The sequence below is a fragment of the Perissodus microlepis genome, chromosome 7 (assembly GCF_051167445.1).
Source record: "Perissodus microlepis isolate ML-2025 ecotype Zambia chromosome 7, ASM5116744v1, whole genome shotgun sequence".
NCBI lineage: Eukaryota > Metazoa > Chordata > Actinopteri > Cichliformes > Cichlidae > Perissodus > Perissodus microlepis.
In genome coordinates, this window is record NC_140467.1 from 64972924 (window position 1) to 64999496 (window position 26573).

Consider the following 26573-nt stretch of genomic DNA (forward strand, 5'->3'; position numbering starts at 1 on the left):
ATCTTACAATCTAAAATAACAAAGGGCGTCAATATATAGAATACTTTACTTTCACCCCTTCACGTGTTATTGCTGTAAACTGGAAATATGCAGAATTATATATTTAACCAGGAGTTCAGTTTTACCGACTGCTGGTGACAATCGGGTAAAATTACCTGTCGAAATAAATGAGCAGCAAACTGAGTCTGATTTGATCTTTTTATTGAGATTAACACGAGGATTAAACATGGAAGTAAAAAATATAGAAGAAAATACAAGTGGAGCAGTTCTTGTCTTCGAGACGTTCAGTCACCTTTGATCCTAAAACACACAGGTGCTGTAGACGGTCACCTTGTGGCTGATCTCCTGCAGCAGCCCCTTCACTGCTGCCTCCAGCTCCACCAGCTGCTCTGCCTTCTGCTCCAGAGCGCGCTCGTTGTCTTCATAAGACTTCTCCAAATCTGAAATGGGAAGAGCATACATGAAGGGATGTCCCGCCTGCTCAGCTTGAAACATTTTCTGTAGGAGTACAGTGTGGTGTCACCTTTCAGCAGCTGCAGCTTGTCACTGGCCTGCAGCAGCAGCTCTTTGGCTTCCTGCTGAAGTGACTGTGCCCTCTTCTTGGCGTCAACCATGCCTCCCGTCTTCTGACCAATAAGCTGCTCCACAGTGGCATACTTCTCCTTCAGCTCGCCATCCAGCTCCTAACACAAACACCTAATTTTACAAAGGAAACAGACCAACCTGAAAGCCTCTAATGATCACACAGGTGAGCTCACCTTCTTCAGCTCCTCTGCCGTGCTTCTGACGCTCACTGATTCCTGATTGGTCAGTTTGGCACTAAGAGTAACGTTCACAGCTTTGTCCTTCAGCAGCGTCACATCCTGTTCGAGCTTCTGCAGCCTCTGGGTGGCATTTGAAAGCTTTAACTCAGCATCTGCCGTCTCCGACTCCACCTGAACACAACACGGGCATTTGACATGTTACCTGCATGTTTCTGATAGGAAATAGCCGTGTGCAGAGTAAACAGGCAGTAACCGTGAGACTCACCGAGGACAGCAGGTGGCTGGTGTTGTGGATGTTGGCCGTGGCCTGCTGGATAGCACTGCTGGCAGCCGTCTGAGCTCTCTGAGCTTCTTCCAGTGCTCGCTTCACTTTCTCCACAGAGTCTCTGACATCACGCGCCTCCTCGCTGAGGAATGCAGGAAGACAACTGGTCAGGTTCAGTGGACAGGTGAAACTTTCAGGTAGGCCAGGGAATCTGAATTTAGTGATTCCAGTTCCATTATCAAAATCACTTATCTATTCGATTCCTATTGATTTTCATTGGCTCCACCATCTCTAAGCAGCCTCTCAAAGACATTACACTCATGGACATTCACTGTGATGTGTGGTCACATACACTGCCTGCTGCGGTATATAGTGCTTTACTTAGTCCCTAAGGACCCCAAAGCACTTTACACAACATTCATTCGCCCATTCACACACCGGTGATGGCAAGGTACATTGTAGCCAGCTGCCCTGGGGCGCACTGACAGAGGGGAGGCTGCCGGACACTGGCGCCACCGGGCCCTCTGACCACCACCAGTAGGCAACGGGTGGAGTGTCTTGCCCAAGGAGCCGGGGCTCGAACCGGCAACCTTCCAATTAGAAGACGAACTGCCAACTCTTGAGCCACGATCGCCCCTGCTGCGGGTCACGTGTTTGTGCATGTTGGAGGTGTTTGTTGTGATCAGCGCTGTTACTCAACAAAGTAATTATTGCACATATTACACAGAACACTTTTCTTTAAAGTAATGCAGTACGTTACTTAGTTACACCCAGGAGAAAGAAATTTGTTACATTATTTTCAAGTTTCTCCGTAAAATAAACTGAAACTCATCATCTCATCATATAAACCTGAGGCTTCAGCCCCACACCGACACGAAGCCTGTCCTGATGAGGACACACATCATCTTTCTCTTAGTGGTCAGGTATGAACACAGCGGTCGTCATGGTGATTCTACTGTAGAAGCATGAACAGATAGAGGCTGCAGCCTGACTGCTCAACAGTTTGTTACCTGTTGAAGTTCAGGCTCTGGGTGCTGGGCTGAGGTCTGCACACACTCAGCTTTAGCATCATTCTGGGTTCTTGGCTAGCTTAGAGTTAGCATGCTGTCTGTGCAAAGAGCTGAAGTCTGTTAGCATCATAATGGAGCCGTTTCTGTCCTGGAGCAGTCTCCACTTTACCATCGTGCTCTCATCCTTTAATGCAATAAAAATAAAAGTCAAGTCCCCACTGGAGACGGCACCACTATTTTCCTCTGACACACAAACTGAAATCAGCTGATTGTAGCGAGGTTGCAAGACCCGATAAGCGTGATCGATAGGAACAAGGAATTGGACTACTGGGAACCAGTTCTCCTCCATTCCCATCCCTACGTTCAGGTCTTTTAATCAATAAATTTGACCTGTTAGTAAGTACTGCAGTATTGATAAGACAAACTGTGCTGCAATCAATATTTATTAATCATTAATTCATTGTACCAGCTGTTAAAACTTTGAGAAACTCTGACAAAAAGGCAGGCTGAGCTCTCTGATCATGGCCGACAGGACAGGAAGGTAGGCAGGTTCGCTTTAATTCACTGCACGTAGCTAAATGCAGCCAATTCAATTTCAATTCAATTTTATTTATATAGCGCCAAATCACAACAAAAGTCGCCTGAAGGCGCTTCATAGATACAGAGAAAAACCCAACAATCATATGACCCCCTATGAGCAAGCACTTTGGCGACAGTGGGAAGGAAAAACTCCCTTTTAACAGGAAGAAACCTCCGGCAGAACCAGGCTCAGGGAGGGGCGGGGCCATCTGCTGTGATTGGTTGGGGTGAGAGAAGGAAGACAGGATAAAGACATGCTGTGGAAGAGAGACAGAGGTTAATAACAGATATGATTCAATGCAGAGAGGTCTGTTAACACATAGTGAGTGAGAAAGGTGACTGGAAAGGAAACACCCAGTGCATCATGGGAATCCCCGGCAGCTACGTCTATTGCAGCATAACTAAGGGAGGATTCAGGGTCACCTGGTCCAGCCCTAACTATATGCTTTAGCAAAAAGGAAAGTTTGAAGCCTAATCTTGAAAGTAGAGATAGTGTCTGTCTCCTGAATCCAAACTGGCCACAGTGAAGTAGCTCAGTGGTTAGCACTGCTGCCTCACAGGGTCTCCTGGCTTGAACCCACCCACGTGTCGGCTCAGGGCATTGACACAGAAGAGATTCTTCATCTCAGAAGCCGCTGGTTAAAGGAAGGAAAGCAAATGTAGCTGTGTGTGAGCAGAGAAACGCGTACAGCTGTGGGCAGAAGGTTCATCCATTCACTCATCACGGACACGAATGGGTTACATGCAAACACTACCAAAAACATAACTGCTCGGCAGAAAATAACAGCATATTTCAAGACAATAATTTCAAACAAGTGTACGCAAGCACGAGTTTTTCCGATATGTGACTGATTTGCAGAGGTCTGGAAGAAGATCCAAGTTGTCACAGAAGAGAGAAAAATGGCTAAGATATTCAAGAACAGGATCAGTTTGTGGAGTATACTTAAAGGCTGGGTCCGTGCCAGGAAGACAAACTATGAACGAATGAATTCAGATATCAGACAGAAGCTTATTAATGGCTACCAAAAGCATCCTGTTGAGCTGCAACAACATTCATCCCTTCTGAAAGAAAGACATATTTCAGTCTGGAGAACTTGTAAGATATCATCCCCTGAAGCTGAAGCAAACCAGGCAAACATTACTGATGGAACGGTAAATCTCACCTGGCTTGGCGAGCCTCGTCCAGCAGCTTGTCGGCCCTCTGGATGTCGTCGGCACTTTCCTGCAGGATGTTTTCCACATGTCCCAGTTCTCCCACTTTCTGCCGGATCTCGTCGGTCAGGTTCTGCAGCTGAGCTGGCGTGGTTGGCATCTGCATGTCCAGAACCTCGTTTGCCACAAGTTCAATGCTCTCAAGATCTGCAGCGTCCTCTGAAATGCCACAAATGCAGTCAGTTTATCTGCAGCCAGCCTCTTTAAAAAGAACTTTTAATCTCCGATCAATGAAAATAAATACCTGAAATTATTCTCAGTCTATCCAACCGTGTCTGAAAGCTTGTCAAGTTATCAGAAACCAGTTATCAGAAATAATTTCAGCGTTCGTTAGCTTACACTACGCAGGTTTTTATGGTTCTTTAATGTGCCATACGCAGCAGATGACACGAAGGAACGAGTCTGTGAGCGTGTCGGCCTCTGAGAGTGTCCCAGACACACAAGAGTAGATGGTTTAGTTTCTGATGATTTCATGTACACTACATGATCTAGGATCCTTTAATGCTGCTGCACAGACAGACAGAGAGCTTCTGAGTTCATGTTTGTTAAACAGGATCTATGAGACCTGCAGAAATACAAGAACAAAACTCAACATTGTTTTGCTTTTCCATCAGTTAGGGAGTTTTGGTTGTGTTAAGCACTGGAAGCAGCTTTGGATCCAGGTGTCGGCTATAACCTGGATTGATTTTTTTCCTGTAATGTCATGCGACGGTTGAGCAGGCTGTAAGAAGCCTGCTAATATTATGTAAGAGGGCTGTTTGTTCAACATGAAATGTGATCTTTGCTTTTGAAATGAAAGCAGTTTAATAATGATTCAGGAAAAACAGAGTCTGACTGATTTAGTTTTTCCTGAAATAAAAACGCGTTCCATTCAGGAGAAGAGGGCGGGGAGCATAATGGTCACCATCAGACATGGCGTTCATAAAAAGAAGCTTATAGTTAAGTTCAACAAGGAAGATCTGTAGTCACACATCTGTTTGCTGTCCGGCTGTTTGGTGGTTAATCTACGATTACATCACTTTCTCACAGTGATACAACGTTACCGGTCTAGTCCAATCATCTGTAGTCTAATCAGCCTGGACTCTACTTTCAGTCTCAGTGCACCTTTGTGCAACCCACCCCCCTAACCCTCTGCCATGTTGCTCAGGCTCCATCCAAGCCTCCATCTTCATCTCCACCACCAATGTCTAGACTCTACGGGGTCCCTGTCACAGCTTGCATGCAGCTCTGCTTCAATGGCTCATCAGAACCTAATCGCTAAATACCTTAACTGAAGTCTTTATGTCAATGAATCAATTTCACTTCCTTCCAATGATCTCTCCTGATTGTCTCTGGGAAAACTGATGTAACCGTAACTACGGAGACATTTGAACCAAACAGGAAGTGACACATACGGGTGAGGAAGTCTCTGATGTGTCTGATGAGGCTGCGCAGCTCCTCGTTGCTCTGGTCAACTTTCTGTTTGGTCCTGTTGGTCTTCATCAGGACGTTCTGAGCACTCAGCCTGGCCTTGTCCGCCTGTAGCTTTGCTTCTGACACCTGAGGACAAAACTCAGGTGAGAAAACCCAGCACAGTTCACCTGGAGTGAACACGGAGCAGCAGGGCTCACACCCACCATCTTAGACAGCTTCTCCACTTCCTCCATGGCATGGACAATTTCCCGTTCAGAGTCCCGAGCCTTCCTCAGGACACTGTTGGCCGTTGCTACCGCACCACTACAGCCTTCTCCTCCACACCTGGCCCTGCCCTCAGGATTCACGCAGCCCAGACCACCGCAGGAAGAAGACCCACATGCGTCTTGACCCAAAGATGGACTGCCACAGGTCTGGCAGAACCAGGACAGACAACACTCAGTGTTCATGCGTTTATACTGAAACTAACAAACGTTTGTGTTTGTAATACACTGAACTCTGTCAACCTGACCTGTGCCGCTCTCCCACCTTGCTGCTGAGCTCTGCTAGGTCCAGACTCTGCAGTTCTCCTGCCAGGTCATCCAGTTTTTGAGCATGCTCAGACTGTCTCTTCATGAACTTCTCTCGGGTCTGGTTCAGTTTGTCTTCTGTGAGCTGCCGTAGAGCAGCAGAGGCTTCGACCGGGCTGCCGCTGTCGATGGTGGAGGCGTTAGCTCGGGCCTCGGCCTCCTGGGACTGCAGGAAGTACTTAGTGATGCTGTCTGTTGCACCTAGCAACACACAGAAAGTCAAAATCAGCTGAAGGCAACTTTATTTAAATTCTGAAATCCCTGTACTACCTATTTTAGTACTCCTTGGCCCACCTATTTTCCCTGTGACCTTTAACCCTTTACCTCTGATGTCGGAGTTCTTGATGAACTCGACCTGGTCCAGGAGCTCCTGGACTGTCCCCTCCAGTTTCTGTGCCTCTGACATCACAGTGTCCAGTTTAGTTCCTGCAGCAGAGTCCAAGTCCTCCACCTGGACCAGAGTCTGTTCAGTAAGGTTCAATGTGTGGCTCAGGGCTCCCATCAGGTCACTGAGGGACAAACACGGGTCAGAGGTTAGCATGAGCTGCTTTAGTGCTCAGAGTTCTTGCAACAAAAGTGTTCTCAGCAAACGGCCTTTGGATCTTTGGACCACCAAGATTAATGATTCCTCATAAAACACCAAAACACTCTGATGAAGTGCTAACCGGAGACCGCCACACGCCTTTACCAGCTCAGCAGACTCTCACCCTCTGCTGACAGGAGTTCTCAAAGTCCACAGGCCAAAAACAATGTTTGAACGGGCCACTAACGACCCGCAGGCCACAGTTAGAGAACCCAAGCTTTAAGGAGATGAGATTGAGAGCACATATGTAGTTTAAATTAGAGGTGGTGAGGATTCGCCCAAATTAAGAGTTCTTATGACCTAATGGCCCATGTATATTTTTACTGGCTTGTAAAAAAGTTTTGTTATATTTTGAAATATTAACCTAATTTAATTGACACAATATTCTAGATTATTTCACTTTTAATCTGGAAAAGGATAGGCTTCCACTAGGGGTGGATTATTCGATTAAAATCGATTCTGGCTTGGATAACGATCGATTCATTAAAATCCTGAATCAATTTTTAAATATTAATTTATTTTGCTCGAAACGCCAGAATCTCGAATTAAACCTCACAAAATTTCAACAACCACCAAACAGCTAAAACAGTAAATGGGAGCAAACACAAAGCTCGGACCCGCCGACGGATCAGAATCAGTGAGATGTCGCCTTTCTCACCCGACGGCACGGACACGGTCGGGGCTGAAAGCCGACAGCTCACTGATTCTGATGTTTCGGCGGGTCCGCGCTTTGTGTTTACGCCCTTTTTGCGCTGATTCAGAAGCTGCAGGTTTTATCTCTCTCCAAACAATATTGACTGAACCAGCAGCAAAGGAAGATCCAAACTACGCTTCACATTTCGCTTCACGTAAACATCGTCATGTATTCCCTCTTAGGTTTTGCTTTCACCACGATAAAAATCACACTTCATGCATATGGCGTTATTTTTGTGCCACTATTCTGAGCGCACGTAAAAAAAAACGGTTGCAGGTGCAAGTGTTGCATTTTGAGGAGAAATTTATTTAGAGCGAAGAAAAGCTAAATTTGAGTGAACAAAATTCATTGCTGCGTGCAAAAACTGTATTTCAGTGTTTGCTATTATCCACACACACACACAACAGCCCCTCTCGCTCAGTTTTTGCGTTTGCACTTGTTCGCAATGTGTTGCTCGCGCTCTCAACATTTCTGCCCGTGCGGGCTCAACTCTTTCTGTACACCGTTATATTTGTGCAGAAAAAAATCTGATTGGCTGTTTTGGTCTCCATATATGGAAGCCCGTTTCCGCCACTAAATAAAAACAAAAAAGCTAGTATCCATAACTCGAAATTTCGAGTTATTTTCTCGAAATTTCGAGTTAGCTCTGCCAATCAAAAATATACGTGAATGAGGTCGCTTTCTTGTGACCCGGAAGCATATGGCGCAGAGGAACGCGCACTCAAAAACGGATCCCAACAAATTGGCGCTTTCGCGAGTACGTTTGCTGATAGTAACACCATGTGATTCAGCTAATAACACAGGGATTTCATCATTTGTGAAGCCAGGCTGAAAACACTCAGCAATCTGTGCATTCACGACTGGATGTAATACCGGTAGCTTAGCTGTAGCATTTGTAGCTGAGGGCTTCAGCTTCCGGGTAACAAGGAAATGACGTCATTCACGTAGATTACTGATTGGCAGCGCTAACTCGAAATTTCGAGTTACTTTTCTCAAAATTTTGAGTTAATAAATCGAAATTTCGAGAAAGTAACTGGAAATTTTGAGTTATGGATCCTTTTTTTTTTTTTTTTTTAGTGGCGGAAACGGGCTTCCATACCAATCAGCTCGAAATGACGAAATGCAATATCCCAGAATGCATTTTGTCCAAAACTCAAACGAGGCAGTGGCGGAGGAACACAGCGTGGCGGAGTTTGAAATATTACTCTTTCTGGGTAACAAAATAAACTTTTAAGATATTTTCGTGTGAGAATGTTTCTGTGTAAACTTCAAATACCTGCTCGATTTATCAAGACATCACATATTTCCAAAAGTGTCTAATGTTTTCGGAGATGCCTGTTACCCACCAGGTGGGGGGATTTAAAAACAGTCCTAAAATGTACAGGTAGCCAGTGGAGTGAAATTAAAATGGGGGTAATGTGCTCAGACTTTTTTGTTCCAGTTAAAAGACATGCTGCAGCATTTTGCACAACCTGCAGACACCTAATGGACGCATCGCTAACCCCACAATAAAGTGTGTTACAATAATCCAGCCTAGATGTAACAAAGGCGTGGACTACTGTCTCACAAAGCCGTTTCGATAAGATGGGCTTTATTTTGGCTAATTGGCTCAAATGAAAAAAGTTATATCTTACAACAGCTCTGACCTGGCTTTCAAGTTTAAGATCTGCCTCCGTTTTAACTCCCAGATTAGTGATGACTGGTTTAACAGACTGTGCCAGCGAACCAAGATCTATAGTAGTGGCCTCATCACTTCTGTTTTCTGCTCATTCAAATGTACAAAGTTCAAAGCCATCCAGGCCCTTATTTCATCAAGACACCTGAGTAGGGCTGCCACGATTAGTCGACTAGCCACGATTACGTCGACTATCAAAATCGTCGACGACTAATTTAATAGTCGACGCATCGTTTGAAGCTTTGTAAGATCACAAAAGACGCAGGAATAAGTAGTAGGATTTAAGAGTGTAATAACGGACTGAAACAGAAGATGGCAGCACTGCATGTACAAGGATGCCAGCTGCCGTTAAACCCCGAAGAAGAAGAAGTAGCTCTGTCCCAGAATTCATAGCGCAGCCCAGCTCAGTTTCCAACAATGGCGGCAGCTAGTTAGTTTTAATATTACTCTTATTATTCTTTCTGGGTCACAAAATAAACGTTTAACATATTTTCAGGCGAGAATGTAGCTGTGTAAACCTCAAATATCTGCTCAGTTTATCAAGACACCACATATTTTCAAAAGCGCTCCGACGTTTTCAGAGACGTCTGTTACCCACTAGCTCGATAGCTAGCCGGGGCAAGGCTCACTAGAGCCGTGAGAACACCGGACTCCCGGCTTCAAACCCACCGCCGTCTTTCGCTACTCAGGTTAAACATATATAAGTCACTTAGATAACTTAAAAATGTTATTGTTTGGCTTTTTTTAGTATTTTATTTGTTCCTGAGTAAATCGGTTTGGCTGAGATCAAAGTTATAGTTTTTACACAGCTGAATAAACGTCAGGCAGACAGCTGATTATCAGAAGTGTGAGATGCTCCAGAATTTACTCCGGTGTCCCGTCATATGTTAGATATCAAGGAGCAGACGGCTGAGTTTATTAAACTTCACCTAAACAATCTGCAAATTTCATTAAAATTTAATAAACTATCATCTTGTCTTTATTTTTAGTTAGCACATACCTTAAACACTTAAAGCTGTAAGCTAATGATAGTTATATAAGAGCAGATGCTGCTGGTGCAATAAGCTGTAGTTTTACGTCCAATGGATGATGATCTGATTAGTCGACTAATCGCAAAATTAATCGGTGACTAGTCGACTATCAAAATAATCGTTTGTGGCAGCCCTACACCTGAGCAAAGGGTCTACTGAGAAGTAATTTAGGGCTTCAGGTGAGAAACCAACTGCTGCAGGCAAAGAAACTGGCTCAAACCTGTCAAAGACGGCAGAGCTAAGGACAGGGAATGGACGGGGAAGTCTGCGCAGATAGCACTTTATCAATAAAGAAGTGTAGGAAGTTTTCACAAATTTCCTGAGAGGACTCGACACCAACCGTCTGTGGAGCATGAAGGACCCCGTCAATAGTCTTAAATAAAGCATGAGGCTTATGGCAGTTTGCCTGAATAATAGCAGCAAAATGTTTCTGATACGAATTCCAGTAATTATGTAATATTTGGTATGACACCTGAAGTTGATCCTTCTTCCATTTATGTTCAGCTCTCCTACACTTCATTCAGCCAGGGTTCAGATTTGGCTTTAACTTGCCTGAGCTTAAAAGGGGGCCACCGAATCTAAAACGGTTTGGCAGACTGAGTAAACCAGAGGAAGGGTTCAAAATACGACAGCACCGAGCAACAACAGGAGGAGGATTAACTTTGGTACAAGGAAGGGAAACCTCAAACAAGACCGGCTTATGATGCGACCATGTCACAAACCTCTAGGTTAGAGACAGGTAAATCATGAGTTAAACAAGACCCAACGTGTGCCCATATTTTTGTGTAGGCACAGACACAGGTTGCACAAGATCAAGAGTCAATAAGATTTAAAAAGTCCTTTGCCATTGGCTTGTCGGGGCAGCACACGTGAATAAGTCCCCACCAATAAGGACATGATCATATTTTGGCATAATTTCAGCCAACAGATCAGAAAAGTCATTTAAGAAGTCCTGATTGTATTTGGGGGTCTGTAAACCACGACACAGAGCACTGTGTGAGAGCGACCCAGCTCAAACACACTCAGTTCAAAGCTACTAGGTGATGTTGATGAGGGCAGTGGTTTACATTTATACTGCTTCTTAAAATCAACCGCTAGTCGTCCTCCACTGCCTGATATTCGAGGAGAGTTTAAAAAGCAGCTGTCCTCCGGTAAGAGATCTGTGAAAACGCTGGACTCACCTGCCCTTAACCATGTCTCAGTTATACAGAGGAAATATAAGTGAGACAAGATCATTTGTAACCTTCACTGAAGCTGTTTCTGTGATGAGCTCTGAAACCTGACTGAAACTCTTCCAATAAGCCATTCCTCTGCAGATGATCTGTTAGCTGTTTGACAACTACTCTTTCAAGGATGTTTGATATAAAGGAAGGTTGGAGATTGGCCTATAATTAGCTAAGACTGCTGGGTCTAGAGATGCTTTTTGAGTAAAGGTTTAACTACAGCCAGCTTGAAGGCCTGTGGTACATAGCTGATTATTAGCTCACATCAGAGAAGAAAACTGATTTCCAGCTGCGATGTCTGAAATCATGAAAACAGACAACAGTAAGGAGGGTAAACAGTACTTCACCTTTTACTGCAGTATTTTTTAACAGTAGTATTTGTACTTCTACTTAAGTACAGAATGTCTGTACTTTTATCACCTCTGCTGATGTTCAGGTCTCGTCAGCACGGTCAGAGATCATCAGAGTGGTCGACAGACACTCGAACAGCGTATCTGTTTTTCTGGTGTAAATTTGTCAGACTGCACTTAGAAAAGGTGTTCCTGACCTTTTTGGTGACCGAGTCTGAGAGAAACAGATTAATCAGAATAAATGCAATCCCACCTGGCCTCCTGCAGCAGCTCCTGGATCTCCGTTAGCGGTTGTGATGCCGGATTCCCATCTAGGATGGTCTGGATGTCGGCAACGCTCCTCTCCATGCTTTCAATGGACTTCCTGTACGGCCCGTTGACGCCGCTAGCTTTGAGGGCGTTTACCTTGTTGACCAGGCGGTGTGTCTGATTGGTCAGCTGGCCAATGATGTTGTCCCACTCGGCGAAGCACTCGTGACAGCGGCTGCAGTTGGGGAAAGTTCCTGAGAATCCGCGAGCGCAAGTGTCGCAGCGCGGCCCGGACACACCCTCCACGCACATGCAGTGACCGCTGACTTTGTTGCACTGCTGCTCGGAGATCCCACGAGGGTCACAGTCACAGGCTGAGGAGACGAGAACAATAACCAATGAGAGTCTGCAGGGCAGACTACAGGAGACACACTCAAGTACAAAAACACACTTAACTCCAACACAGTTTCACAGTGACTTCCTGTTCAACCACACCTCTGTTTGCACATTAAGAACATGTGTTTAGCATTTGGCTCCAATCAAACATCTGAAGCTTTATTCTGCTGCAGGAACAACAAATTAAGGCTAATTTTTGTTTTTTTAAATTTGATTCACTCTGACCAGGCAAGCCCTCAAAGGCCAGAGAGTCACAGGGTTTAGGGTTAGTCTGGATGACTGATGTGGAGCTCTGTCCGAAGGCTCTGACAGGAGACGAGTTCAAGAACCTGAAGGAAACACAGTGTCTAAACTGCTGTTTAATTCATCTCCAGCAGAGGGCGCTACTCTCTCATGTGAACTGATAAAAAACAAACAAAGGGACTGATTGTGTTCCTCCAGGCTGCTGTCTCAGTTCTGTTTTTCTTCCTCTCTTCTCCTTGTTTCTGTAAGACCTCCTCCTCCTGACCTTCAGCTTTACTGAACAAAGCGTCTTTGTGGACTTCTGGAGGCTGAGACGGACAGACTGGTCCCATCTCTGTGGAAGCTGGGCCTCAAAACATCTGGGTTTAATTTGAGCTGCAGCAGCCGAGGATGCTGGGAGCTGAAAGGATCCCACAGTAAAAGCGTCTGCAGTTTGATCTCAGTCAGAAACAAGTCCCAGACTCTGCACCGAAACTCTGAACCGGATTCTGACCTGGGGCCTGACAGATCGGGACTCTGTTCCAGGTCTCAGAGCTTCACTGACAATTCAAAAGAGTCCGCTTTATTTTTTATTACACCATCACATCTATCACGCTGTCTCATGAGCACATGGCATGGTAAGCCTACCGTGACATTTGACCTCAGGGTCTCCCCAGAACAGTTCTTTACACTCGCTGCACGTTCTTCCTCCGAAGCCGGTGTGACAGGAACACTGACCGCTGATCTGTGAACAAACGAACTACAGTCAGACGTGTGGTCTGACGGAGCACAGAAGTACAATTCCATCAGATCTGCGTTTATAAAGCTCACACGACAAACCTTTAATGAAATACAACATTTGTTTTCACCTCGAGGACTTTCGGTCCGTTAATCGCCTGGGGCTGCTCACCTCATTGCAGGATGTCCCGTATGAGTGTTTGGGGTCGCAGTCGCAGGTCTGACAACCGGTGCCCGTCGCCATATTCCAGGTGTCAGGTGCGCAGCGGTCGCAATGCTGGCCGACCACATTGGGTAGACAGTGACACTGACCACTGCTGCGGTCACAGTGACAGTCAGAGGACGGGCAGCTGGAGGGAACGCTGCCAAGCCGGTTACAAACGCACTCTGCGGGTACACAACCGTCAAGGTTCAGCGACAATCGTTCGCCTGATTCTGTGAATATGGTTACCATGGTAACCCCAGCATACTTACTCCTGCAGTCCTGGAGTAGGGCATTGCCATAGTAACCCAGCGTGCAGCTCTCGCAGGCGGCACCCTCGCTGTGGTACAGGCAGCGCAGACACTCACCGGTCCGGGCATCGCACGATTCGGGGTCCAGCATATCAATGTTGTTGTTGCACTGACACGGCTGACACTGCCCACCCGCCTCCTCGGGGTTTCCATAGTAAGCAGGCGAGCACTCGTCACAGCGAGTACCTGCAGAGGACAAGTAAATGGTTCTTATAAAGACAGGTAGCATAACAATCACACACCAATTCATACTGGATGCATCCCGGATATTTGGGAGGCAGGCTGGAGCAGCCAGCGATCGAACCACCAAACTCTGAGTAAGACCAGGTGACCTGCTCCTCAGCTACAGCCACCCCAGGTGAGAGCTAGACACCATTTATGACCAACAGGTGATCGTTCCTCAAGTGTGACATCATCACATAACCTGAACCAACAACATGCCTCACATCGAGCTTCATCCTCAGGTTCGACTTTGTTTAAATACAGTTTTAAACTTAACAGCCAATCAGCAGCCAGAGATTCATGCTGTTAACCCCGGCTGTTAAGACATGTTTGTGCTAAAATATGTACTGTGCTTTCAATAACATATATGTGGTATTAATGGGGGCGATTGTGGCTCAAGAGTTGGGAATTCGCCTTGTAATCGGAAGGTTGCCGGTTCGAGCCCCGGCTCGGACAGTCTCGGTCGTTGTGTCCTTGGGCAAGACACTTCACCCGTTGCCTACTGGTGGTGGTCAGAGGGACCGGTGGCGCCAGTGTCCGGCAGCCTCGCCTCTGTCAGTGCGCCCCAGGGTGGCTGTGGCTACAATGTAGCTGCCATCACCAGTGTGTGGATGTGTGGATGACTGGGTGTAGTGTAAAGCGCTATACAAATACAGCCATTTACCATTTAAAATACGCCAAATGTTTTCCTTTTAAGCACATTTTATATAAAACCGATTTACCAGTAGTCCGCCATTGTTATTTACTTCTCAATGCACTCTGGGTAGTGACGTCATACGGTTGCACTGCATGCAGTTCACAGTTAGCAGCGCACTGGAAATGGCTTCTGCTCAACCTTTCCAGTTTGAACCAGAGCAAACCGAGAGAGAGAAAGAAAATAGTCAAGCAGCACTTTTCATCTTCATCTAAACTAAGTGCTGGTTGACTATTTTCTTTCTCTCTCTCGGTTTGCTCTGGTTCAAACTGGAAACGTTGAACAGAAGCTATTTCCAGTGCGTAAATCGGTTTTATATAAAATGTGCTTAAAAGGAAAACATTTGGCGTATTTTAATACCACATATATGTTATTGAAAGCACAGTGCATATTTTAGCGCAAACATGTGTTAATAGCCGGGGTTCCCTATAAACCTGGCAGCCAATCAGAGGGGATCACAGGGTCTCAGAGGAAACAATGTTTCAGACATCTGTCAGCGGCTGATTTCAGGTGCCGATAACAGAAATCTGTAATAACAGACCTGATCCCTTCAAAACAAAAGCCTGCCAGTGACTTGAGGTGGCAGCTGTTAGGATCACACCAAATAAAGCAGAAGAATACTTCCTGTGGAAACGAGCAGCTCAAGGGTAACCTGTCACCAGTCTCTGCTCACACGCCGAGCACCACGGTGTCGTCAGCGCTTACCTCGATACACAACACGTGTTAATAAAGTTTTTACACTGATGATAAAGTATCAGAAATACTGCCGATGCTGTCGTCAGTAGACTTAAACAGCTGTTGGCGTGCTTTTCAATGATTTTAACAGATGCGCACCAGAAGCCCCGCCTCAACCAGACCAACATGGCAGCTGGACTGACGCTGCGACCAACCAAGCGTCTGCATCTAAATATCTGTGATGAGGTCTTACCTCTGTGTCAGCGTCTGTGTAAATAAAGTTTTCACCTTTGTATCCTGTGTTGCAGACACAGGTGACCTGCTGAGAGTCATCGCTGCGGTAACAACTTCCTGCAAACTGCCGCGGGCTGCCGGGGCCGTCGGGACACATGCAGGGACGACAGTGGTCACCTGACCCCAGTGCTGGGTCACCATAGTAACCATCCAAACATCTGAAAGACAAGAGCACCAATGGCATCATCCTGCTAAATAAACCCAACGGCGATTGGCTGACGGACGGTGGGTAAGTTACCTGTCGCAGGCGCGTCCCGTCGTGTGGTCCCTGCAGTCGATGCAGCGGCCGCTGTCGGGGTCGCAGACATCGGCGTGACCGTTACAGAAGCAGGGGCGGCAGGCGGGGAAACCCCATCGACCCGGCAGACAGCGGTCGCACTGCCGACCGTACGCACCCGAAACGCAGGAACACTGTCCGGTCAACTGATCGCAGAACACACTGAGAGAACCCTGAGGGTCGCACCCACACGCTGAAAGACACGGACGACGAGGTCACACAGAGGTCAGCGTCAGTAAAGCTTCAGCGCTGATTGTAAACAGATTTTTGATCGATTATAGGCGGAGGTGGTTTTGACCTCGGCAGCCGTTGGGTCCAAACTGAAACGTGGACGGAGAACACCTGTCACAGTTCCTGCCGACCACGTTGGGGCGGCACTCACACTGCCCGCCGTGGGGGTCGCACACGGTGCTGAGCGAGCCCTGAGGGTCACACTGGCATTCTGGGAAATGGCATCAGACAAGGAGACACGTCAGAATAACGAGAAGACGCTAAAGCCTCAGTGACAATAGATTTATGACTGCAAGGAATGCGGAGGAGGAGGAGGAACCTGCCGGGTCCTGTCGAGGAAGTGAAGCCTAAGGCGATGGTGAGAGGATGAGTGACAGAGATTAACGTGAAGCAGGGAGGAGGGGAAGGGGATAAAGATGTGAGGGATCAAAGGTCGGCGTTGGAATGAGGAAGAGGTTTTTGTTTCAGATTTTAAACTTCAATATTTGGAAGGTTCTCTGAATCTGATTCTGGTTCCTCCTTCCTGGAGTCCTTCCTGTCCAGAGTTGGACAGCAGAAATATTTTCCCCTTCTCTTTCTGACGCTCTGATTCTTCCGGGAGGTTTGTTTCCGTGAGGAAACCCCAACCCCTCCAAAGTCACCATAAATACAGACACTGCCCTGAGCTCTAAGCCCTGAGTGTCTCACAAGCAGCCCTTTCCTTTTAAACTCCAGCCAGGAAGCAAGGTCATTAAAGTGAAGTCACAGTGCTAAGCTGTGCTACCTTTAGCTCCCTGGTGCAACATGGCGGAGATGCTGAAGATGAAGTTTCTGCAGATGTCAGTTATCGGCGTCTTGACGACGCTCTGGCTGTTCTCCAAGCACCGATAACGCTGGAAAGTCTCCCAGGCGACATTCCCGCCCGAGTCCCCGCCCTCTGAGCCTGTGAATATCTCCAAGTTCTTACAGTGAGGCATCAACACGATCTGAGAAAAATCCCAAATAACCAGGTCAGGAATGAGCATGTTTCACTTTCTGTAACCAGTCTAGCTGAATGTGGTTTTGGTCTGCACTGAAGAAACTGACTGACTTCACGCTCTACTTCCTGAAGTAGAAGATCTAAGCACGCTCACCGAGTCGATCAGCGTATATGGAACCTGGACATCCCCAAAGGTAGCGTACAGTGGCAGGCTGAGGCGGATGGTGTAGTTCAGACCTGATTCAAAACAAACCGGTCTGGGAAGAACCACGTACCTGTAGGGAGAGATCGGGTTAGATACTGAAACCCCAGCAAGGCGAGATAAGCAGATAGACAAAGGCCACGCAGAGGGTCAGCGTGACAGGATGATGGGCTGAGATCAGCTGGGTGAAGAAGGGATAAGGCTTGCAGGAACTAGTCGGTGCTCTTAAATTTCACACTTCGACCGGGTTCTTGTCGAAAACTTGTCACGATTTAGAAACTTCTCTCCTGACCGTGAACTTGGGTGAAGCGAGATCATCTGGTTGTCGTCGTCGGGCACCGTGTTGATGCAGCGGCTGTCCGGCTGGATCGGTCCGGGTCTCATCACCGTCATCAGAACCTCCTCCCACACGTCCGGCAGCTGCAGAGCCGACAGACACACAGAGATGTTACCTCTGTGCACATAAATAAGCAGGCGCGTGCACGTTTATCTTCTTTTTCAGGCTAACAGATGAGGCAGGTACACGGGTCAACAAAGGCTACAACAACGAGATAAGCGGCAAAATTCTCCCACTGATTCGGGACATGACGACGCACACGTTCAATGGCAGACTCACACCTGCGGTTCGTAGCGGATCAGGATGTCATATTCCATTGAGTGAGGGACGTTGTCCACAGTGAACTCCAAGAAGGCCCCCTCTGGTACGTTGGCTAGCCCGATGCCTGTCCAAGTGGGACTACGGTCCTGAGGGTGTGGCCTCTGGACCACCGTCACTCCCTAAAGAGATGAGATGCAGACACAAAGCTGATGAATACCCTCAACGCCTCACATAATCCTGCTGAACTGACATGGAGATGAAATGTGCGAGCAAACAGGAGGAGAAACAAATCCTCACAGACTGCAGGTCCACCTGTAAGGTGTAAGGTCAGAGACTGAAAGGACACTCACAGGTCCAAACTTTGCATCCTCAGCCTCGTAGGTGTAGTGATCCAGAGCAATGAAGTAGAATCCAGACTCCACCTGATCGCAGCGGCGGCTGAACATGTGATCTCTGCAGACGCACTGACCGGTCACGTGATCACACCTGCACGCAGACAGGAAATACAAACATCACAACAAAATAAAATTGTTGGTTCCACTCCCGACGGAGCAAATGTGACATAATACTGAACTCACTGATTGTTGATGGCGCCTCCGAGGTCGCAGTCACATGGTCTGCAGCCATCCATGTCATTACTGAGACCCCAGTGTTCAGGCTGGACACACACACACACACACACACTGTTTACAGTCATCTCTCTGCACTAATGTGATGTATAGTGTGTTTTGCATAAATCTCATTAAACAAGACTGATCTTACAGAGAGAGTGTGTGTGTGTGTGTGTGTGTGCGCGCGCGCGCGCGCCTCACTTCCTGACATGTGTCTTCTGTTTACGTCGGGGTAAATGTCTGAGAGCTCAAAGCTCAGGCTGACTGTAACAGCAGAGAGCCAAAAGCAAACATTAACCCGATGACTTCATGGAGAGCATGAATGTGGCTCCACAACAAAGGCTCTGCAGCATTAAACGTCCCTCCCATGTTCAAAGCCAGCCGCCTTTAAGGACTTTTGTTGCTGGTGTGAACTGGTTGTCCTCTAACTGGACTGGAGCAGCTCTGTATGACATACTGTTCCCTCATTACTGGGAGCTTTGTTTAATATGAAGAAGAACTGGTCCTTCTTCATCCTGTCGCACTCACTGCAGTGTGAACGGGATCTTTCTTTAGAAGATATCCCGTTTGCCTCTGCAACAGATTCAACTCGTGAAAACCAGCCAATCAGAAAACAGCGCAGCCTTACAGAGACGGGAGCTGAGAGTGAGGTGTGAGACGACACGAATGTTCCTTCTGCTGCTGGTCTGACTCCAGTCTAACCAGAATGAATGGTCTGAATGGGTTTCTCACCACACACTGGTCACAGTCTCGCCCGGTCACCAGACGTTTACAGAAACAACTTCCTGTTTCTCTGTCACAGGGGTTTCCTCCAGGTAGAGTTCCCAGAGGACTGCAGGTACACGCTGTCCAACACAGTAACACACAAAAGTACATCACCAAGGCAACGCAGCTTCATTCATAACAACAGTACTAAGTCCCAGCGTGAGGTGTCTGTGTCGGAGTAATCTGGTGTCAGCTGGTCCTGCAGGTGTTTCGTACCTTTGCAGCCTTCAGGCTCATCGCTCAGCCCGAAATGCGCCGGCTTGCAGCGCTCGCAGCGTTCTCCCTCCACGTTGGCTTTACAGCGGCACTGACCGGCGATCAGCCCGGCTCGGAAGTCCGTCGTGCCGTCACAGAGTCCTCCGTTCAGAGAGCCCACGGGGTCGCAGTCACAGGCTGCAGAAACAGGACGTTTAGCCAGCTTAACCTGAACCACAGGAGCAACTTTGCCAACAGGGCGTGTTTAGGTGCGAGACTGTGACACGGATCCACAGACAGACGAGGACATGATTCACACACTGTGAGCTTCTCTACAGCGCCACCACCAGCCCAGACACAGGCATGTCTCTGATATGTTGAAGCATTTTATAATTTAATAAGTTAAATGATGGACATAAAAGTGCCGTGGAATGACATCATCATAAAAACCGTGAACGTTTCTGACTTTGACCGAAAATAAGATTCGTTTTTATCCTGGAAATTAAACTCCCGCCTCCATCTTTGATCTCTGGAGCACATTTTAACTCTCTACAACGTTAAAGTCACATCACCCACAATCCTTTGCTACTTTAATGAAAGAAATGCAGTGGCAGTAATAACAGAAGGTGCTGCTTATTCGGCCCTCAGAGAGGGATGTGCGAGCTAAGTTGAACTGATCCTCTGTGAGGAGGGCAGGTCTGAGCCTGAGGGAAACCACAAACCTTCATGTGTCACATCAAAAACCCTCCTCCTCCATGTTTAGTCTGAGATCCAGCCTTTAATCTACTTCCTGCTGACAAAACAACCTATCTGCGTCTGCCTGTGTCATCATGAAACGTGAGCTTCCTCAGAAAACAGCCAACAATTCAGTTTCTTTGTTGATGTGAAAACAAACATTGAGGACAAAAAGTCCTCAAAGAACAAAGAAGATGATCAAAAGAGCCATAAAAAACAACCTCGATGGAAGTTTTGGGTAGATGCTTTTAACTTTTAGCCTGGCACCAGTAAAGTAACGACGGTTTACAAACTCTGACACTAAAAAACACCCTTAGAATAACTGGTGGAGCTGCAGGCAGTGATCTGTTGGCCTCCACCGGTTTGTTAGAGTCACAGTGGCCATGAACTCACGCTGGCAGATGTTGGCGTCTCTGATGTCACTCTCTGGATGCTGGTAGTAAAACGGTTTGCACTGCTCACAGTTGTTTCCAGCCGTGTTGTGCTCACAGTCGTCACAAACTCCTCCGCTCACGTTTCCCGAAGCCGCAAAGACTGCCCCGTCAAAGTGACACGAGTCCGAGTGCTGGTTACAGTTACACTCTGAGGACACCACAGAAGAAGAAGGGGGGACGGTTAAACTACTCCCAGTAGTGATATGGGCTGTGCCCAGTATGGACCGGTGCAGACTCACTCTTGCAGGCGTTGGTGTTGCGTCCCTCTGCGGGTCTCCAGGGGAGGTCGTGGTAGAAGTCCTGGCACTGTTCACAGTTCAGACCTTTAGTGTTGTGGTTACATAAGCAGTGACCATGAACCTGAAACACAGTCACAAATAATCAATAATCAATCAGCGTTCGCTTACATTACTGGTCATAAGCTGGGTTTTGGGGTTTTTTGTCCATGTAGTCAGTTGCCTGTTGCACCGTTTCTTCCAGTGTCTGTGTGATTTTATACTTTTCTACGCTGGTGATGGTTTACTTTCACAACCAGCTCAGCTGGTTATGAAAGAACAACGACGCCAAAGCATCAAAGCCTACACTTCGGTCCCCACAGACTGCCATGTTGAATTTCACAGCAGAAGTCAACATGTTTACAACTTGATATGCTGTTTGCTCACGTGTTTAAACTGCTTTAAGCTTAAAGTGTTGATTACTAGGGGCGTGGCCTCTTTGACTGACAGGTGGACGTAGCTGCTAGCTGTCTGCTAGGCCTCACCTCAGCTAATTAGAGTCCCTGATTTGATTGGATGTTACAGACACTAATTGGCAGGTATCTGCGTGACGCTCCCTGGAGCCACTTTCCCATTAGCACCTACTCGGATCAACTGGGCTTCCTGTTACAATCTGGTACCTCCTAATGCGCATGGCTGTCGTCATAGCAACGTGGCCATATAAATACAGTCCGTAATCGTCCTCACCATGCCCTCTGTTATCTGCCCAGCTCCCTCGACGGGGGCGCACTCAGAGGCGTGTCCGTAGCAGAAGCAGTTTCCTCGGACCACCATGTCATAGATGGCGTAGTAGTACTTCTCTTTGATCTCCATACGAGAGTCCAGAAGGTTGTCTCCAAGCGTGTGCAGTTTGGTGAACTTCACCCTCAAGTTGGTGATTTTCAGCATGTCTAAACAAAGAACCAGTAAAATTCATCAATAACTGGTTAACACCCCTACGCTTATTCAGTCTCCGTGACGCAGAGAAGGAGACGTACTCTGGATTCGGGGACTGTAGGGGTCATCGATCCTGAATGCTGGATCCAAAACTCTGAAAATCACCTGAGGAAAAAAAACAAACAGCATTACCCGCAGCAGTGTGAGTAATACTAATGTTAGTATTATTCACAGAAGCAGGAGCAGCAGATGTACCTCTCCTTCAGTGGATGGCTCAATGTCAGAGTAACGCGAGTCACAGATGACATCGTCAACCTTTCTCATTGGACCCCGGTAAACGGACGGGAAGGACGACTCGCAGTCGTAGGCAAAGTAACGGTAAACCTGCCACGTCTTCCCGAAGTCAGCTGACCGCTCAATCACCATGGCAGCAGGTCGAAACGTCTGAGGAAATAAAAATGGCGTGGTGAAGACCCGGGCTGGACTGCATAAATCTGGTTTATGCATCATGATCACTGACAAAAGCCCAATTAGATTTCCCCTCTGGCGCTGTGGGCAGGATTTATCCTTCAAGCCCGGGTCCTCTACCAGAGGCGTCATATGCAAACATTTCATTCTGTTTGATTTCAGATTATTGATGCATAATCAGGTTGGTGCAGGTGTTGTTGTCCTTAGTTGCACTGCAGCATGTGACAATAATTAAAGTCTACACTTAAGCTGTTAGTAGTGACTCATGGTCAAAGCAGCCTGAATCCTTGAATCTCTGTCTTCCCGATTCCCTCCATCTGTTTTCTTACCATGTTCACCTCCTCTTCCTCACTTCTCCTCAGCTGGTGCAGCTGTAGCCTCCTGTGATTGTGAGGTCTGGTTACTGGCTGTTACTGGTACTGCTGTTCAGGGTGCAGCAGCTAACAGCAGCTAACAGCAGCTAACATGTTAGTAATTTCCCTTTAATTCATTATTTTATTGTTTTCTCAGACTTTCAGCTCCACTTTCTTCCACACTAACCTTTTTCTACAAGCTACGTGAGCACACAGCAAAGGTATGGGAGAAAACAGTTGCATTGTGTGTCGGCTCACCGCAATGCCCGACCAGTCCAGCCCTGGTCGTAACCCTTCCCATTGTGGAGTACTTGCTATGTCCTTTCAATTACACAACTCACAACAACAACTCCTCAATCACTGTGTGCACCTGGTTCTTCAGATTAAAAGAGACCAGAATCACCTGTCAACTACCCAGAACCCCCTGCTGCATGTGTAGAACTCACCTTGAAGGTCATGATGAGATGCGTGAAGTGAAACTCAGCCTCTAGGTTGAGCTGGATGGTGACGTTCTCCACACCTACAGACAACAGATCATCAGTCACCAACACTCTGTAGATCAGACTCTGCGCGCCACATCGGTTAAAGAGCCCAGAAATCAACAACACACTGCAGTCGCTGCACATTAACATGATCGGAGCTGAGAAAAGAACTAAATCTGTGTCCAAGAACCAACAATTCAATTCAGTTGTATTTATATAGCGCCAAATCACAACAACAGTCGCCTCAAGGTGCTTTATATTGGACAACAGGACTCCAAAGAGTGACGACCAAAGGTAACAGCAGATCATCTGTGTTAACATGCCCACTGTCAGAGGATGACGGACACCATAAAGGAGTCCACAGCTCAAACACTGCAGCGAGTACCTGGTTCTGCACAAAACACCGCGGTGCAGACGCACTCGCTCATCACGGGAACAGCGAGTTCATCTGGGCAGCAGAGCTCGGCCGAGGCAACAATACAAGCTCACAGCACCTACCATCAGCCAATCAATGCAGACATACAGATACAGCGAGTAATGGAAAATTAACAAAGACATGAAGCTGCCTGGTTAGCGTTACTTTACCACACTGGGTTTGTGGTGAAGAGCACAATGTGTTGTATGAACCTGTAAGAGGTTTGTTCTGCAGTAAAACTAAACTATCTGTTTGATGAACCTGGACAAATGGCAGGTCGGCTGTGTTTGCCTCCTCACTGCTGGGCTTTTTAAAGCTGAACACCCCCCACCCCTGGGAATAACTACATGGCCTCCAGCAGGGACCCGCCCCACAGCCTGAGAACCTGTAATCATGGAGGAGTGGAGGATAGAGGGTGATAAAACACAGCCTAGCCACAAACATCTTTTCTTCTGACAGTGAAAACCTGTCTGAAGCTCTCACTCTTTAAACCTGTAACGACACGTCTGACCTTTGACCTCTCTGAATGTTCTTCCTCACCATTCTCAGTCTGCCACCAGGTCTTCAGTCTGTTCGGGGCAAACGTAGTGACGACGTTCTCGATGCGATGGCTGTCGGTGCGATTGGCCAGCTCGTTGTAGGGCTCTGACGAGTCACACACAAAGCACTTCTTCTCCTCCTGGTTTATGAGACAGAGGGGGAGGAAAAGGTTAACAGGAGGCGAATTCCTCGGATTCCTCAGTGCCGCAAGTCACTGGAGATAAGAGGAAACTTTCTGACCACAAACTTCCCACAAATGAAAAGTCTGATTTCACCTGAAATAATGCAAGCTTTTCACTGGTTTTGTCTTTTGAGTTAATGACAAAACTTTGGAAAACTTCCTTCCGGGAACGTCAGTCATTAAGAGATGTCAGAAAGTTGCTTGATTCCCGGACAGCCCAACGTGTTTCAGCTGCTCAGACTTCTCTCAGGGGGGAAACCAAACCCGAGCGATGCAGTGCAGAGGTGACAAAGGGGGGCAGATGAGGGCTTTTTCAGTGAAACAGTGTTACTAGCCACTCAAGACAAAAAGCTGCACGCCGCGCTTACATAGAGGAGCACTAACAGACACATCAAGTCCGACTGAGAACTGAAGCGTCCCTGTTTCTCTGCTGCCTCTGGACAGAATTATAAAAACAACCAATACTTTTTATAGCTTGTGATGTTCAAGCAGCAACCACAGAGCGAGGATCTGGGACGAATGACTGAATGAAAGGAAGGAATTAGAGGATGTATAATCAAAGTCACATGACGGAAGAATGTCAGCGACTCAGAGCGAACACGCTGTTATCATCTACGTACGACACATGTCCACACACATTTGCCTCAAACATTAAAACCTGATGTTTACAATCAGCCTGTGTGGTTTATTGACTTTTGATTGGATGAAAACAGTGTGACCTTTGACCTACAAAGTTTGCTGTGTTTTCTCCACAGGAACATCTGGACAAACATCTGTCTGCAGCCAGCGCTCATGGTTTCCTTATAGGGAGCTCATTTTGCACAGGAAACACTTCAGACTGTAACACACACACGGAGTGGGACTGAGCTGAAGGTCGTTTAAACCGGATGGCTGAGTTTGTCTGATGATACTGGATTCTCCGGTAACGTCGCTTGAGTCTCCGGTACTGAAACACCCCTGATAAAAGCGCTGCACTGAACTCTTAGCGATACTCAGACCTAATTAGACCACCTAACGTTTAATCCGATAAAGACATCTGAAGTGATCACTTACACTTCATCCATGTATGAAGACTACCTGAGCACTCATAGCATAAATGTCCCATTCTTTGGACTTCAATGGAAAATTCATCCTGAATCCTTCATATAGGATCTTATTAGAGGTCAGAGGTCACCAACGACTTGTCTCAGTTTTTAAGTTACAGTATTTTCAGTATATCTGAAAGAAGCTAAAGACTAAGCTGAAGTGATGAGTTCGTGATTGTTGAGCTAAATAGACTGGTACACTCCGACATGCAGCATGGAGGAGCACTGAGGGCCGAGCCCGGGGGCGGAGCATGGTGGGCGACCTGCTGGGTGATCTGCTGGGCCCCTTTAACCACAGCTGCCCCCTGTGTTGCCTTTACCTCCTTTTATAAGACGTTCGGTGCCCAGTTGTGTTCTTCTTGGGTCTCTCTGGACTTTTCTGTCTGAGACCTTCAGTGATGATCTTGTTAACCATTAAATTTACCTGCAGGTGGCTGACGATACAGAATGGTTCGGGTCGGTTCATTCCACAGGTGGAGGTGGATGACAACTGATGGGCTCGGCCAATCAGAAGGTCTCCTGTTGCTGGGTAACAGCTGCCTTCAGTGCACACATCACTGAGCTCGGGTTGGCTGATGTCGTCCGCGGCCCCACCCTCCTGAGCCCAGGTAAACACCTGCAGACCTGAGAGAAAAAGCTTTAATGGTAAAAATCTGAGAGCAGGATTAACGAAGCCCCGCCCACATTTATCGATTAAAGAGACAAAGCGCAGCTGACTGGAACCTAAACCCAGAGCTGCTTCTCCTGGGCTTGTATTCTGGAGGACATCATGAGGAGAGAAAAATCAGTGAGTCAAACCGGCACCGTGTGACTATCTGATATCTGCAGTCTACAGATTACTGATTACGCACTAAACTGATCTCTGAGAGGACCAAACATGTTTAAAGTCACATGTTACAAACACAAACTGCACGGATTTAAACTAAACTTTATTTATCACACATTGGCAAAATGTGTGCGTTTGCTTTGAGTTTCATGATCATCAGCTTCTGAATTCTTTTACATCAAACATGTCGACAAATTCCTAAAGATTATTCCACTAGAACTCATAAAAAAAAGCCCTCCGAGCCCATTTTATTCTGAAAGTTTCCCGAAGTTTGAAAGTGTCTAACACTTATTTTCATTTTAGATTGTTTTATCATGAATGAAACGAGCGGCTGAGAGGAAGCAGCAGCATTTTGTAATTTTCAACAAAGAAACACGAAGATACAACTCTGGATGTTTTAAATCAAACCGATCCGACAGGACGTGTTTAAGGAAAGTTTGAAATTGGAAAAGTTAAACTTTATTTAACTCACCGAGCAGCAGCGCGAGCTGAAGCTGAAACATGCTGCAAATCCTCACAGTCTGAAGACCCCCCGGACCTCCTCGGACCTCCTTAGCTCCCCTCAAACTCCTCCTCCACACAGACACCTCCGAACAGACCGGCTGACTTTCAAATTAAAACATCCGGCCCGAGTAACGTGGTTGTGCTCACAGCGAGAAAAACACCAAGAACTAAACAGTTCAAACTGTTGGAGC

At 46.9% G+C, this 26573-nt stretch overlaps 1 protein-coding gene across 1 annotated transcript; it reads right to left on the reverse strand.

Moving 5' to 3' along the window:
- Positions 1-184: 184 nt before the first annotated feature.
- Positions 185-26573, reverse strand: lamb1a (laminin, beta 1a). The gene is made up of 33 exons (XM_084936726.1): positions 26351-26573; positions 25477-25676; positions 23787-23925; positions 22796-22869; positions 21784-21972; positions 21630-21693; positions 21340-21542; positions 20617-20737; positions 20337-20525; positions 19230-19406; positions 18981-19093; positions 18216-18295; positions 17988-18123; positions 17658-17816; positions 17332-17459; positions 16992-17112; positions 16643-16844; positions 15947-16090; positions 15610-15841; positions 15366-15529; positions 13448-13672; positions 13146-13360; positions 12884-12980; positions 11622-11991; positions 6137-6321; positions 5772-6013; positions 5447-5656; positions 5225-5369; positions 3782-3989; positions 1030-1171; positions 759-935; positions 524-683; positions 185-440 (listed from the first exon to the last, which is right to left on the reverse strand). The coding sequence occupies exons 1-33, from the start codon at positions 26379-26381 to the stop codon at positions 301-303; spliced, it is 5382 nt and encodes a 1793-aa protein (XP_084792852.1). The 5' UTR covers positions 26382-26573; the 3' UTR covers positions 185-300.